This window comes from Zosterops lateralis (assembly GCF_965231275.1).
Source record: "Zosterops lateralis genome assembly, chromosome: 10".
Lineage (NCBI taxonomy): Eukaryota > Metazoa > Chordata > Aves > Passeriformes > Zosteropidae > Zosterops > Zosterops lateralis.
This window is the reverse complement of record NC_139770.1, coordinates 14,598,856-14,615,199: the sequence shown is the minus strand read 5'-3', so window position 1 is coordinate 14,615,199 and position 16,344 is coordinate 14,598,856. Positions and strand designations below refer to the sequence as shown.

General features: G+C 38.3%; 1 protein-coding gene across 1 annotated transcript in view; it reads right to left on the bottom strand.

The window, feature by feature from the left end:
- Window positions 1-16,344, bottom strand: part of SLC9A9 (solute carrier family 9 member A9) — a 175,423-nt gene that overhangs the window by 134,222 nt on the left and 24,857 nt on the right. Inside the window, exon 5 of the mRNA XM_083868679.1 lies at window positions 3,162-3,277. Coding sequence (XP_083724805.1) covers window positions 3,162-3,277 — 116 coding nt within the window. The remainder of the gene's footprint in view (window positions 1-3,161; window positions 3,278-16,344) is intronic.

Sequence of the window (16,344 nt, the reverse complement as noted above, 5' to 3'; positions counted from 1 at the left end):
TAACCATAGTAACTTCAAATGGGGAAGAGCCTTGTGATTGTCAATGTGACCAAAGGTAAGGGGGTTCACAGAACTCAGAAACAACTGTGCCTCAGCAAATCCTGTGAAGGTAAATCAGTTTTCTATACTTAGAATGTCAAAAATTAGAAAACAAAACAAAAGGGAGGGCTAAAGGTGTGTGAAATGTCTTTGGAAGGGAAGGTCGTTGCCCAGAATGTGTTAACAGCAGCAGCCCTGGAGACTGCCAGAAAAATGTAAATACTGGTCTCATGTTTTAAATCAAAGAATAATAAAGGGATAATGTGGGAATTTAAAAATTCTGTTTCTTAAAATTTAACCTCACCTGAAGTTTTAAAATGAGAAACTTTCTCTACTGAAAATGATAATTTATTGGAAGGAGATGTTCTCTGTAAGACAAATGATTTGGTCAAGAGTAACCTTGTTTCATACCTGAAGTTTCTAATTGTCCTTTCTAGAGATATGAAAGTTTTTTGAGGTATCACAAAGTTGTTGGTATTTAGGGATCACAGTCTATAATGCAAAACACAGTCCCAAGTATACCCAGTCATAAATTAATTTCTTAATCTTAGTTCAAGTGCTACTTTTCCATGTAAGAGAACACACAGCATATAAGAGCGATTTTTCCGAATTATTTTTATGCCAAAATATCTAGATTAAAAATGTAGGTTTTCTAGAATGAAAACCTACAGAATGCTGTGACATTATTTGCTTCTTAAAAATACTAGAAAATTTTACCTGGCACACGTTTGTTTTCTGCCCTGACAGTAAAAGTCTTTATTTAACACGTAAACACTTATCAGTCATCTTTACTATCACAAATAAGGAGCTCAATCAAACCAACTTCTGTCAAGTCAATAGATCAGTTTTTAGCATCTGTTGAGACTTAATTGCTTTCCATAGCCAAGGGAAATCAAATCTCTTTTTGAAATGAGTTTATAATCCTACACAGTGAAGAATTAAATGAAAAATCATGTAGCAAATCTGAGAGGAATTTGTTATTTCATCTTAAGACTAATTTATTGTTGATAACACTAACAACATTTTACTAAAGATTTCTTAAAAAACTCCAAAATGAACCCTAGTTATCACAGATAAAATCTTTATACTGATTATTTTATGCTCTAATATGTATCACTCCTCTAGGGAACCATATTTTAACTGATTTTGGAATGCCAGTGAGATTTTTACATACTTGGAATTATAATTCATTAGCAAACCCTTCAAAACAATGAAATACTTTCAGCAGTATCGACCATTTAATTAATGAAAAACTTAGTTCAAAATTATCTTAAGTCTTTGAGGAGCTGAAATTTGTGGATAAGATTAGTGAATACATGAAACAGCTTAGACTATTGTGAGTTGATGGCAGAGGGAGCAAGACTGAACATTAAAAAACTCTTGGATGTGCAGACACTATATAAGCAGAGAAGTAATTAGCAACAATATTAATCAATGACAGTTTGTCACACTAAAAATAGTTTTCTCAACTTCAGCTTTAGCTTTTTAGAGCCTGTCTAAAACTCTGGGAAAAGTAATCCTTGTAACTTATTCCTCACAGTGCAAGAGGAGCTTCTGTTTTGCTGATTTTTTTCCCCGTCTTGATTGTTCCAGATTAATCAGTGGTGATTTAATATCCTTATAATCAAAATCAGTGCCTTTGTCTTATACATTACTTGTCATAAGTCAACATTTGTGAAACTAAATAGTCTTGGATTGGAAAATGGGAAAAGAAACCAAGCCAGCTGCAAAACCCTATTCATAGCACTATCAAGAAATACACTTGGAAATTGTAAGGATGCATTTATTCCATAAGCAGTTTATTTTCCTAGGTTTTCCTTGTGCTTCCAACATTTGTGTTTTTCTCTTGCACTGAGGACAGGCTTCAATCATGTGCGGAATCTTATTAATATAGCTGGGTGATCTAAGAAGTGGCAGCATATTGGATGTGTGGATTAATTTCAGAATAACAATTTGATGCAGCTTTTACAGTAATTTTGCAACTGGTTTTGTGGAAATAAATTGTTTTATACCATACTTTTAAAAGCTGTCAGAATGATAAATCATAAGCCCAAAATTTTTCTTAAATATTGAGACTTCATTTAAAGACCGGAAAAAACTGTAGAGCTGCAGAATTGCTTTTTCTCATTTCTTCTAAAAACCAGAAATTTGAAAGCTTTACTCCTGAGTCTCTCAGAGAAGCTTCTCAGGAGTAGTTTTTTAACACTAATGTGACATTTCACATGCATTACAAAATGTTTTTTGTTCCGCCCCCCTTAACAGCTCAACTAAAAATTTTTCAAAAGTCCAATGCACCCTTGCAGAATTTGTACTTTGTCTGAGTAGACAGCCTCTAAAAAAATCTGTTCACCTTCTCCTTTACTGTGTTCCCACAGTTGCAAATAGCAATACTTTTCTTTTAATATCTGAGGATTCTTATTGATATTTTCAACATAACAAAACCTGGACAAATCTATGAAACCTAGGCTAACTTTGAGATTAGACTGTTTCAATTAGAAGGTTGGACTAGAAGACTTCCAAACATTCCTCCAAATCTAAATCATTCTGTAATTCTGTGATTCCTAAAAAATGGAGTGAGTCTGCTTCCCAGACTTTGCCATTTACTGTAACTTTGGGCTTTAAATCTCACCTCTGGAAATTCAAGTCAATTTCTTGGTATTTGGTTTTTCAGAGTTGTGTTTATCATGAACACTTCATTGATATGATATAAACAGTATTTATATTGCCAAATTTGAACGCTCCATTCCCCATATCTTTAAACTGGGTTAGATCACAGGTGGGTTGTGATTATTATCTGTGAGCCTCCAGCTTACAGCAGTTCTCATATCAGCAAGCAACAGGTGGTGCCCTCAACATCAGAGAACATTTTCCCAATCTTTTCAGCAACCTCAATTATAAAGTTTGTGATCTCAGCCTAGGAAAACCAGCTACTAAAAAAACCCACAAGGGACCTCTGGAGCTGAGTTTGACTTTGATTGACTTATGATTATCGGAATATCAGATATTTAACAGCTAAGGAAAGAAAAAAAAACAAGAACAGAGACCTTGACCATTTCTATGGCATATACAGTTCTTATTTACTCTTCTGACTTTTGAAAAAGTAACTTATTTGAAATGGTTACCTGGATCTGTGGCAGACATCAGCGATCCAAAAAATAAACAGTCAGTGAAGTGGAATTCCCATTGCTTTAATTGGCCAATATGTACCATGGCCTTCACAAAGCCATACATTATCAACCTGCCAGGGCAAAAATAAGACTGGTATTTATACAGAGTATTTAATACTTATGCTTAATTTACAGTATTAAACAGGTTCTTATTCTCTTCAGCTTCTTTCCAATGAATGTATCACATGAATACTGAACATAAACTGGTATATAAAAATTCTATTTCCTGTGCAACTGTCAAATATTGTATTGAAATGTCAGAGACAATTCCAAATCAAAGGTTTTCTGGGTAATTTTCATTTGCTGTTAGCAGAGAACAATGGTTTGGGCTGTTTATTTTTCAAAAGGAAAGATAAGGTAAGCTTAAGAAGACATTATTAAGACAAATTTGTCTAATGTAGACATTTAAACAAAGGCAGTTCTACTATCAGCTCTGTGGCTTGCTCTGTATTTCTAAGTGAATTATTTTATTCTATCAGCTTTTAAATGTTAGCAGCACTCAAACTTTCACATAAGGTCTCTAAATGGGCATATTTAACAACTCACAGTGACAGTGAGCCAACAAAGTCACACTTCAAAATGCACTGCTGCAGCCTCACTAGTTTCACAGGAAATGTTATCACTGGTTTATGTAACTAGACAGTGCTCTCTGAGATGTGCATTCCAATTAGAATCTTGAAATAACTTGGAAAAAAAAATTCACTCCTTGTTAGAATCTGTTGCAGATTTTTGCAATATTATCCATGTTCAGTCTAGTTAATAATAAACCCCATTGCATTCAATGCCTGTTCCATAAACAAGTCGACAACTGTGCTCTTCTAACATCAGACTCTAAACCAATCATTTAAACAAGTCCCATGCATGCTCATCCTGAGCTGGGTTTTGCCCTCAGCTATCCTCCTGAGGTACTCCCCAAGTCACAGAAACACAGATCTGAGGGACAGATAAAGTGCAATTAACAAACAGCCTGCGAGTTAATTACAAATTGCTTTCAGATCCTTCACCAAGCTCACTGTATTGCACAAGGAGAGAAGCAGACAGGTCACCACAGCCTTCCCCAGTGGCCCTGAGTATTTGTGTACATATTTACAAAAGCTCTCTAGCAAACAGTTCACCAGCTATTGCCCTAAAACACTGTGTCCAGCTGTGGCTCTCCTTGATTGATGAGCTCACTTTCTCTCCCTTCCCAAAGAATAATGACCCAAGACCTTGAAAAGAACTTAAGTCTTTATCCCCAGCAAAATTTGTCATCTTTAAGGAATGAGTCCTTCAAAATGTTACTGTGGTGCTGCTCTCCCAACTTTCAATTGTATCCAAAGCCACAGGAATGGAAGTGAGCACAGCCATGTCTTTAGAAATAATTGCATAAACCTGCTTGCAGATTTGACCAGAGATACTCTTCTTCTTAATTTAAAAAAATATTTAAAAATCATAAATAAAAGTAAGTTCTATTTGTCAAATTTAGTAATGATAATTCTTTATATTGAAAAGTTGGATCCCAGCTGGATACCTGAGCTCCCAATGGTAGTGATATTACATGTCATCCAGTAGTGCTCAACACAGCTGTTCTTGATGGAAACCCAACAAGGAAAGCACGTCCCAAACACAGCAGGACATTAATCCCAAGGAAATGTTCTGCACTGATGGTACTACTGCTATTATAAAGTGGAATTGGAAAAAAATAGTCTTATTAATTTTAGGGTTGCTGTTATTTAATTTTATACATTTAGTATTTTTTAGCAAGTTTACACCAAGTGTCAGTAAATCTGATTGCTTTATTAATCAAACATCCATGTAATATATGTTTAAAAATTTATTAAATGTCTATTAGTAAGTTGTAAATAAATCAAAGCACCAGTGACTCTGAATTTCCTGCAGGAACATGTTCCCACCCAGTGCTCACCGCTGACACAGAGCAGGCTATGGGCACCCAATGTAGTTAATACAAGCTCTGAATCTGTTGGGTAGGATAGAACTTCTATTTCCAGTTCCTGTCTGTGAAATAATCTTTTTTACTTTTTTGCTAATAGATAATGCTATTGTCCATTTTTCCTACACCCGGGGCATGCCAAACTAGGGTCCCAGTTCCTACAAGCTGCTCCACCTTGCTCATAATTAGCCATTATTCATTAAATTAGGCAGTTTGGATGTGCATGAGTGTGAAAGTGTGATGTGCTACCAGGTGCTGCGTGTCCTGCCCTGGGTGATGGAAGTCTGACCTTAAGCCTACTCTTTGAAGTCAAATTCTTTTCCCTCTGTCCCTCTACCTTTGTGTGGGTGCCTTGAATTCTGCTGGGTGACAAAGGGTCCCAAACAATGCCATTTTTTGCATCTAGGCATATACGTCTGCTGTAGAAGCTACACAGAATAGGTACAGAGCAGGGAGTTGACTTGGAACTGTCCTACCTCCTTATCAACATCTTTTTGTCATGAATAAATCTTCAAATTCAGCAATGTATTTGTGAGATCAGAAACATTGTAATTTAGAAATAAATTGCAGCTAAATTGATCAGTAATTAAAAGTGGCTGAAAACTTCTCAGTTGGACTTAGCAATGATTTGGTTTTTCAAAAAAAGTTTGTGAGTAACTGATGTGTCATAGATTCGGAACATTAATAAAGTAAAAAACCAGAAGAATAAAACACAGATTAGCTTTGCTGCAGGAGACCTGACATTTTCTACACCCAAACATTTTTTTTTTTAAAGTCTGGGGAGGAGCCCATCAAGCTAGAGCAAGTATTTTATCACTTCAGCAGGAAAAGAGAAAAACATGTGTAATGAAACACATGAGGATTCAGAATTTTCCAGATTACGCAAGTCTGGCACTTACAGAGTGCCTCATCACTGAAAAATGCTACATAGAATGCTGAATTACACAGTACAGGAGACACCATATGAATATTTGACTTGCTGAAGTAAGAATCTTCTGGGAAACTGAACTTTAACTACCACAATTTCCAGCATGAACCAGCAAGTAAACCACACAACCCACACAAAATCTCAGCGCAACAACACAAAAAACTCCCTTTAAACTGGCAAAACTAACAAAAATAATAGTAAATAACAGACTATGAAGAACCAGAACAAAAACTCTTCAAGGCTTTAATTATTCTGACCATTGGGTTGGCCCTAGATTTTTGAAGCCAGACTGAATTTTGAAACTTGTTGGTAAAAAAATGAGGGGGGGGAAGAGTGTCCATTTGTGTAGGGCACAAATGTTCTGCAGTGCATTGAGGAAAGGAGTTTGGAAAGCACACGGGCTGTCTGTGTGCTGCTGGAAGGTTCCAGTGAGTTTGTTTATAAAGCTGCTCTCTAGGAAGGCTACTCTGGCACTGGGACATCCCTGAGCTAGCTGCTGTTTACTTGTAGAGGGAAAAAAAGAGACCCATCTCCTAAGGCCTTTAAGGGGTAATTATTGCTCACAAAACTTTCTAAATGCTCAGGAAGAGCTTTAGATGCAGCTCAACTGAGGCTTATTATTATTATTATTTGCAATAGTTTCCTTTAGCAGCAGCTGGTTTTAAGGGATCTGAAAAGAGACAACAAAATTGCTTTGGGGGTTGTTGGGAAGCTCTTGTCAGAAAGCTCCCAATAGCAAAACCTTTCTTCAGCACACTGCTGGTAGAAGAGAGATCCTTGGTAGTTTTAGAGCAGAGGAAGTGGGGTATGTCTGATGCAGAATGGGGAGGCTGCAGGAAAGATGCAAAGGAAGAAGCATTGTAAATAGTCACTAACAGGATCAGACCTCAGTGGGAAGGGAAATCCTGAAGAGACTTCAAGAAAGGGAAGCTGAAAGCCTGGCAGGAGTTTTAGCCCTCTGGGTGGCTAAGAAAGGCTATATAGGTAACACATAGTGAGCAGGGCACTCCTGACAGGCAATCAGGCAGCAAAGGGCTGCTCCTAAAGGCAGCTGGTGAAACCACTCCTGGGAACATCAGACAGCAGGGCCCACAGGAACTGCTGAGAGCAGCTCTGTGTGCATGAACAGTGCACACAGGGGGACGAGATGACAGTGCAAAAGGTACCTTAGGTATATGTGAGATGAGACAAATGCAAATTGAAAAACCCCTTCACATCCCTTGTGGTAAAAATATGCCTCAATGGTGTAGTCAGGCAAGAAATCTGTGCTGATCTTTGCCTCCTAAAAATCCCAGCCACATCTTCAGCCTGCAGGACCTGGCATCACAGCACCCATCCCTCTGCAACAGACCCATCTGAAAAAAATCTGGCAATAAATACATATTGCAGGTTAGTTTATAGGCTACTGCTTCTTCTAAAACTAGCTGCATCCTCTCATGCAAACTAAAATGGGAAAATCTACCAGTTCTAAAGGAATTTACTCTTAATTTAAAGCTCTAGGGAACATAAATAGAATGTGACAGAACCTGCTAAGTGGAGATATAAAGCACACCCACAGGCCCTGTAGCCTCAATACAGATAGCCCCATCCTGCCTGATGATTTTATCAGCAGTTGTATTTTCTTCAGCTTTGTTATTCATTGCATTATCACTGTGGAATCTCACTGTGGGTCTTTATTGTGTTAAAGGTTTTAAAAAGCATAATTCCAGATTTAAAGTGTTTGTGCAGTTATGCTGTGTAGAATGGAAGAGACTTGTAATTTAAATCTTTCTTGCCAAATATGTTTTTGTAGTCTGCAGAGAATTTTTTATCTCATAGTCTAACTCCCTAAAGAATCTTACCCTATCTAGACTTGATTATCTTGTAGCTTGAAGCCAGTTGAACATGGCTACGGATTGTAATCACGCAAGCAAAAGATGAAATAATATTTCTTCCTTCACATTTCTTCTTCTTCACAAGGAATAATGATATAAATAAGCCAACAACAGAAAAAGGGGATGATTTTATTCTTGCTTGTATATGAAGTAACATAGTGATTGGCTGATACCACAATAGAAAAAAAGAAGTAATTTGTCAGAATTTAAAATATATGGTAAAAACCACAAATAGTAGAGATGAAAATTAAAAACTCATTCTTTTATTTTGATCTTTCTATTTCCACCATATCTGTGTATTTCTATACTTTTTTCCCACACAATAGAATTCTTCACATCAAATATTCTGGCCATAGCAATCTGTTATTTCAAATTGCTCTGTGTGCTACTACTTCCTTTTTTTAGTCTTCTTTTAAATCAGTTTTGTCACTAGAAAGGCTACTATCATGGGCTTTTCTCCAAAAAATCATTTCCTCACTAATCAAAGCAGGAGAAAACCTCACTGAAGTGTGTCAGGTAACAATAAAGCAATAGTAACATTACCTAGAGTTATATTCTGTATAAATCACACAAGAAGAAAACCCCTCTGGCTATAGAAATAACAGAGATCAGAAAAGAATCCAACTTTACAAATTCACTGTGTCCCCAGTTACCTGGGGCACTGTGACTGTCCAACAGCTGAGCATTAAAGTACACAGCTTTAGGTCTCACACAGCTTCAGCATATGTGACACAGCTCCAGAGAGCACTGAGCAGTAGAACAACACAGCTTTAGGTCTCACACAGCTTTAGATCCCACAGAGCTTCAGCAATGTGATACAACTCCAGAGAGCACTGAGCAATAGAACAGCACAGCTTTAGGTCTCACAGAGCTCCACCACCAGCAGATCTGACACAGCTCCAGTGAGCTCTGCTCTCTCTGGGGATGTGCAAAGGGCCCTCTCTTGGCTTTTCCCCACCAGCAAGGGAAAAGATAATCTTCTTTTCTCACATCACAAGTTGGGATGGCAAGGCTAAATGCAGAGAAACACACTTCACACCTCAGAGACAGGAAAAGAAAGGCTGTTTCAGTAACCTCAGGTCTACAGGTAGCCTGGCTCCTCAGACACTCCTGTGCTACTGGAGTTTTGGGAGTATTGAAGGCTGTTCAGAGTTATTCAATCAAGCAAACAGGTATTGAAAGTAAATAAAATATCTGGCCCAGGTTTCTTTGTCAGTCAGTTTGGGGGCCACTGGTAATAGAAAAAAGGGAAGAGATCTAAAAGAGGCTTCAAAATTGCAGGTCATGTCCCATTTTTTCACTTGAGGGAAGGCCAACCATATTTGTGTTTGCGGCTTTAGGACTGGCTTGAACGAGATCATGCAGAAGGGCCAAGTGCTCAGAAAGCCTCAGTGTCTGAGCCTTTGCTTAACTAAAAATATCCTCCTATGGATTTGCTCTCATGAAAGTAAAGAATAGCTACAGGTCAGTATGAATTTTATAACATTTTTGCCCACGTTCAAAATTTCAAGATACAATTGTAGATTTTGCTGGTAAATGTTAACAGTATAGCAAAAGTAAGGAGTGAAAAAAAGGGGGTAGGGCGTGAACACACATGCGATGAAAGTTAGTTGAGGTCACCAATCTTCACTGGAAACTGTTAATAAATGGCATTTAATTTTTTTTTTTTTTTGGTTGGTTTTTTTGGTTGGTTGGGATTTTTTGGTGATTTTTTTTATTTTATTTTTCTTTTTTTTTTTTTGTGGGGTTTTTAAAAAATCTCTTATCTCTTTTTTCAGACTGGCTTTCAAATAGCCCTTACTGTATCAGAGTTTTGCAACAGTTTGCCTCACAGGCATGCAAACCAATTCACCACCACTCATGACTGCACACTATAATTTAATGTATTTTTAATATTTCTCTAATGAGTGTGACACAGCTTCAGGATCCCTGTGTTCCTGAGCTCCACTTAAATTAGAGCCATCACACATTATACACACAACAACCTGAACCTCTGCAATGAAAACCTGCACTTGATCTCAGAGTGCTGAGTAAAATGTAATAATTACTTGGGTAAATAAACCATGAAACACTGCCAACTGCACTGTGTCCGAATCATAGTGCCACTTCATATTTTATTGCACTACACAAATTCAAACATTACCTCAAGATTTACTTTACTCAGCGTAATAAATTGAGAGAACCTTCAAAAAGGTGACAAATTACTGACAGTCTTACAAGTATACTTTGAGACAGATATCCTCATGACATTAAAAATTAAATCTAGAAAAAGCAGACATAAGACTTTCCAGATACAATAATGACAATTATTCTAGAAATTCCTAAATCACTGTTGTACAGAAGGTGTGGCATTCTAAAAAGAAATTAGTGACACCAAGAGACTTTCATTATGAAAAAAGGACTGAAAATACCCAGTTTACAGAGAGAAAATAAGACAGTGGTTGTATTATCTACAGGAGTTAAATGTAATTGAATGTCAGTAACTCAGAGTTCTCAGATTACACAACTGTTGTCTCATCCTGAACTCACACACGAAGTCAGTCAGGGGTTGGTAAATTGGGTTCACTCAGTAATTGGCTCAGTCAGTCAGCAATGAATTCACTTCACCAATGAGATACATCAATGATTACCATAATTCTAGCAATCATAACACACAAGGTTCTTTCTTTGCCTACAAGAAATCAATATTCTGAAGAATTCAGTCTGGTCTAAATAGTTAGGGGTTTTGTAAGCTCAAGAAAACCTGTTGCAGCTCATAAAATTGTTTCCAGTATGAGAAGTTTCTCTCTAGTTCTCAGCTGAGTGGGTGCTTTGTATTCTGAAATGTTAAAACCCCTAATCCCATCCCATTATCTATATAAATGTCTGACTTTAATATTAAAGACTCTGCTAAATCCATGGCTTTAACCACATCTGATAGCATTTAAGTGTCACAGACCAGCTATGGATCCAGAACAAAACTTTGTATCTGTTTACTTCACCTTTGAAGCTTCAAATGTGCCAAAATTTAATATCACTGTGTATCACCTTATTATTATATTGAAAGAGGGATATATGAGGATAATTTTGTCTTTTTAACCTCAAGAACATTCCACATGTGAAAAAAACCTCTGCGTTTTCTTCAAAACTCCATATGAGAGAAAAATCCTACTTTCAGAAATAGTTTTCAGGACAGTCAAGAATATTAGTATAAAAGACCCGTCTGTGAAAAGTCCTCAGACCTCTCAGATCTGAGTGACTAAAGGAAAAAAAAAAAACAACCAACTAAGCCTGATTGAGCAGAAATTCAGAAGAATAGTATTTTGAGTCAAGAAAGTGAGAGCCAATAATGTTTTGAACTCCCTCTCCAATGATAGGAACATTGCTGAATCCTGCTATCAATCTATGTTAAAGGCAGACTCATGCTTCTGGTTATTATTCGTGCTGAACTAATTAATGAATAATTCATCTATTCTCTAAATTTCAGAATGAAGTCATCCAAAGATTCTGAAACAGTAACACTTTTGCTACACATTTGAAACTACAGTGTAAATATTGAATTTAACACATAAAACAAGAAAGTATTTTCATTTAACATTTCATATCAAAATACATAAACCCCATGATCTCATTTGCAAGGAGCTTCTACAACAGGTTTTCACTGCAGCACCTGATGTTTGCTTTAAATTAGCTTGTATTATCATTAAAAGGCAATTAGGATCAGTTTGTGATTTCAGAATAATGTAAATTAGATTAGAGAATAACCTGCTGTAAAATAGGGCATGAAATGAACTATAAAGAAAAAATGTTTGAAACAGTTTTAGCATTTTTATTGGATTAGCTCAGTCAAATAGTGGTACAAGTAACTCAAGAACAAAGAAAAGTGGAATTCATACCTGCACTATAAATGAGGATTGCCAGGTACCATTGACAGGCATTTAAATTAGTGCAGTTTTCAAATGTGAAATTTATTGTTTGATGAAAAAGCTAAATGTGTTTAGGACAGAGAGGGATATTGCCAAGGCTTGAGAGTTTCCAGGCACATACCCAGGCTTGGTTCAGTCTCCCTTAGGAATTGGGGACACTTTGGAATATCAACCAATTTTAAAATACCAAAGTTCCACATTTCTGACTTAGGGTGTGGTTACATCTTAGGATATGGATCAGTCTTGTGCCTTAGTAATTGAAATCTAATATTTATCTCACCTCTGAAATTGTGAGAATTCCTACAAGTGTATAGACAGGAAAAGAAACACATCCAACCCTTAACAAACATTTCAAGTTTGGGTTTATTTTTAAAGAGAATCCTTGCTCTGATGAACAAAGATGGAGGAGAATGATAAAATTCTTGTGCCCAGGCTAGCTTCTGTTTCTAGGGACATAAGATTATTAATGTGCAGTGATGAGTGAAAACAGCGTTTTTGTTGGAAAAGAAAAATTAACTGATGGACAGGCATGCAGATAGGCCTAAAGTGACATGAAACTACTGTGATGAACTTTCAGAAACAGGAACCTTTTAAGCCAATAAAAAAACTTCTCAGGGAGAAAGTATTTGTGGTTATATGATTCAGAATGAATCAGCAGGACATGAGCTTCAAAACACTTAACTTGTGGTAAGCAGGTTATCGCCTGCTTTTGCTGTTATCCTTAACTGGTGTGCTAGATAGAAATGGGTTTTAATACACTAAATATAGCAGCAGGGTCCCCAGAAGCCCACTGCTGTGCTACTGTATTTTTATTTTAAACACTCTGATTTTATAAGTTTGTGGCTTCCCAAGTTGTAGTAACAAGTTTGGCAGGTCTCAGTGTCCTATAAAGGAGGAGTCTGCTGTCTTTGGGAGCTGCCTCTTCCCCACCAGACTACGCTCCTGCATCACATGGATTCTGTGCCAGTAGAACACAAATATTTCAGTCAGCTCCTTCACACAGGGGTGTTGGCTCTTCTCCATAGCACACGGCCATTCCTTCGTTGTAGTTTTGTTATTTTTATATCAAAGTGCATCAAATATGTATCTGTTCTTTAATTATGGCTAATTATGATAATAAGAATGATGTGCAGAAGATTTGAGGTTTTCCTCTGATCCCTCAAAATGTGTATGGCAAAGACCTGGGAAGCTTTGGGAATGGGGGAAGAGTGAATTTGGGCAACAAGAGGGAAGTAAGACAACTGAACATTTCTGTGTTCCCTGTCCAGTCTAGTCTTGCTCCTCAGGCAGCCTCAAGGTTTATGCTAGTGACTGGCCTGAAAGGTCTCAAAATTTTCTGCCACATTGGTTGCCAAAAATATCTGCCTTCAGCCTCAAGAGGTGCAGCATTTTCATGGTAAATCTCTTGGAGCAAAGACTCATAATAACCAAACAAGTGGCAGGTTAGGCAATTCCTGTTTGTGGAGAATGTGAGGGGTGGGACAAGAGAAGTCATTCCTTGATCCTCTGCTTTTAAGTATGTTGTGAGGAACTGGACAAGTTCAAGGTAGTGATTGAAAATGCCAATGAAAACATCCTGTCCTCGCTACCAAGAAGGTTCTAGATATTCAGAGTGCAAGCTGCTTTCTGTCACATCTGGACATACCAGGGGTATCCTCACAGGCTTTAACCACATAAAAAGCCCTTTGTAGAATTCTTTTTTCCCTTCTTTTCTATAGTTCACACTGCACAAAGCCCACCCACACAGCAGTACAAGTTTGTTCTGTGGCTCTATCCTATATCCATGCTCCTCACTGACAACAGCCAAGGACAGACCCCATTTAAGCTTAGGAATTGCCAAAACATTTGGTTAGTTATTGCTAGCAGAAGGCAGTAGGTGGAAGTTATTTCTTATTCCTTCTGAGATTTAGGATATAAACCTATAGGATCCTTCAGGATATATGATTGAACCTCTAGCATAAATCTACAGATGTGTCAAGATCTACTTCACTCCCTGTCCAGGTTTTCATTTCCTTTCCCTTGAAGGCAGAACAACCTTCTAAATAAATGTATTTTATTTTTCTAGCACTGGGATCTGATAAGGACTTACAGAGGCACAAGTTGGATGTATAAAAGAGAGTTTTACCACAGCACTCCTGAACAGTTTGTGGAAGCAACGGGACAGATTGATTTGGGGTATCTCATGTAGGTCACTTCTCTAACTAAGGAGTGCACGTGCCCAGTGACAGGACACGCTGTTCCCATTACAGGGTCTTTCATGATTGTTGTGTCTCGTTTAACAAACAAAGTTTCCATTCTACACGATGAGGTTTGACAATCTTTAAAATCCAAAGCTACTACTTTAAAATCCAAAGCTTTTTGTTGAGATGATTAAATGGAAAATTGCCATAAATGTTTCCTGGGTGAGGCAAAAGAACGATAATTAAATTCATTAAATGGAAATTCAGTTGTGGGGTACTGGCTGCTTTCTCATGGAAAAATTTACTTTGTAAATACATGAAAAATGAATGGTTTTGATGAGAAAAGATTGAGATATTTGTTTAAATGATTTTGATTTTGGAATAGTGCTAACTGTGACAGTGGATTACAGGAGATAAAATTCTTAAATGTGTATGTAAAAATATCATGGGACAAATGATTTTTTGTCTGACCCACAGACAAAGTTTATTGGCATTACACACCCAATTAAATATAAATATGACAAAAATATGGGATTACAACACTTCTGTGCTGGGTGATTGAAATTAAGCAGCTATATCAGCCCTGAGAACTGCATACTAAGCTTAAACTGTCCTTAAATTTCCAGAGTTGGTGAAGGCAGAACAAAGCTACTGATTAGTAGAAAATCAGGTGCAACTCATTAGGATTCAGGGTAAATATACAAATATGTGTCACACTGTGCAGCTACGTTTGCATCAGGATGTAGCAGTGGCTCGACAGTGCTTATCACTCTGATAAAGCATGCAGAACAGGGAATGAGAAATCACCTGCAGCCAAAACTGCTGGAGAAGTCTAGGTGAGGAAAATGCAGTGGAATTATTAAGGCTAAGGCTAGCATGGACATTGGGGTAAATGTTACTGTTCCTGGAGAGGTGTGTAAGGGGATATTTACATACCCATTATTTAGGCTTTTACAGGTCTAGAAACACAAACATCTTTGCATGTTATGCTGGGCAGGATTCTATTAGAGGTCCAGCTACTGAAGCACTGACAGGCACTGCTCTATTGTTTCCTACACACCAGCACTGCTTCAAAAAGTCTCACCCAGCCCTCTGGTGATGTGGGCAGGGCAGGGGTGAAGTGGCTTTGCAGTAATGCACTGCAATCAGACACAGATTTGACAAGAGGCTGGAAAACATTTTTCCAGCAATAGGACTGATTAGGCATTCACAGCTAGAGCTGAAGCACTGTAGAAATGCAAATAGATTTGTTCCCTATAATGGCAGCAATTACTGCTTTGCTTCATCCTATAGCTGGATCAAAGCAGAGAGAAAAGGACTGACATTTCTGCACACTAGAATTGCTCCTTCTTTCTTCCCATGCTCCCAGGTTTTTAGGTATACTGGACAAAGCACCCAAGAATGAACTGCAAAGCCTTTTAGGGGTGGAATAATGAGCTCTACAGTCTAATAGGTCTTTTACTGCTCTAATTTCTATGCCTCCATGATCCACTCCTTCATTTCATCACTTCAAAGATCAGAGAAAGATTATATTCTTAAATGAGCACGACTGAAGTACATTCCCTCGCTGGGAGGACACCGAGACAAATTAACTGATACTACATCACTGAGCATGACTTACCATGAACTACAGTAACTCTTGGGATTGATTTTATACAGCAGCTGCAGCCAAATTTGTTTAACACTGAACTGGGTTTGTGTGGTGGGATTTTGGTAGTGAGGAGAGCTAAAGGGGGTGGCTTAAAGGGGTGGTTGCTGTGAGGAGCTGCTGGAAGCTTCTCCTGTGTCTGGTGGAGCCAATGCCAGTAGGTTCCAGGACAGACCTGCCTCTGGCCAAGGCTGGGCCCATTGGCAATGGTGGCAGCACCTCTGTGATGAGGTGCTCCAGAAGGGGCACAAAACCTGCACAGATGGAGACAGGAGTGGGGATATGGAGAGAAACATCCCTACAGCCACCAGGGTCAAGGAAAGAGGGGCAGGAGGTGCTTCAGGCACTGGAGCTGAGATTCCCCTGAAGCCCATGGAGAGGCAGCTGTGCCCCTGGAGGTCTATGGAGGAGCAGAGATCCACCTGCAGCCCTGGAGGTCTATGGAGGAGCAGAGATCCACCTGCAGCCCTGGAGGTCTATGGAGGAGCAGAGATCCACCTGCAGCCCTGGAGGTCTACGGAGGAGCAGAGATCCACCTGCAGCCCTGGAGGTCTATGGAGGAGCAGAGATCCACCTGTAGCCCCCAGGGCAGAGCAGGTGGATGTGCCTGAAGGATGCTGTGACTCCATGGGAAGCTGGAGAAGGGGAAGAGTATGAGGGATCCTCCTCCTGA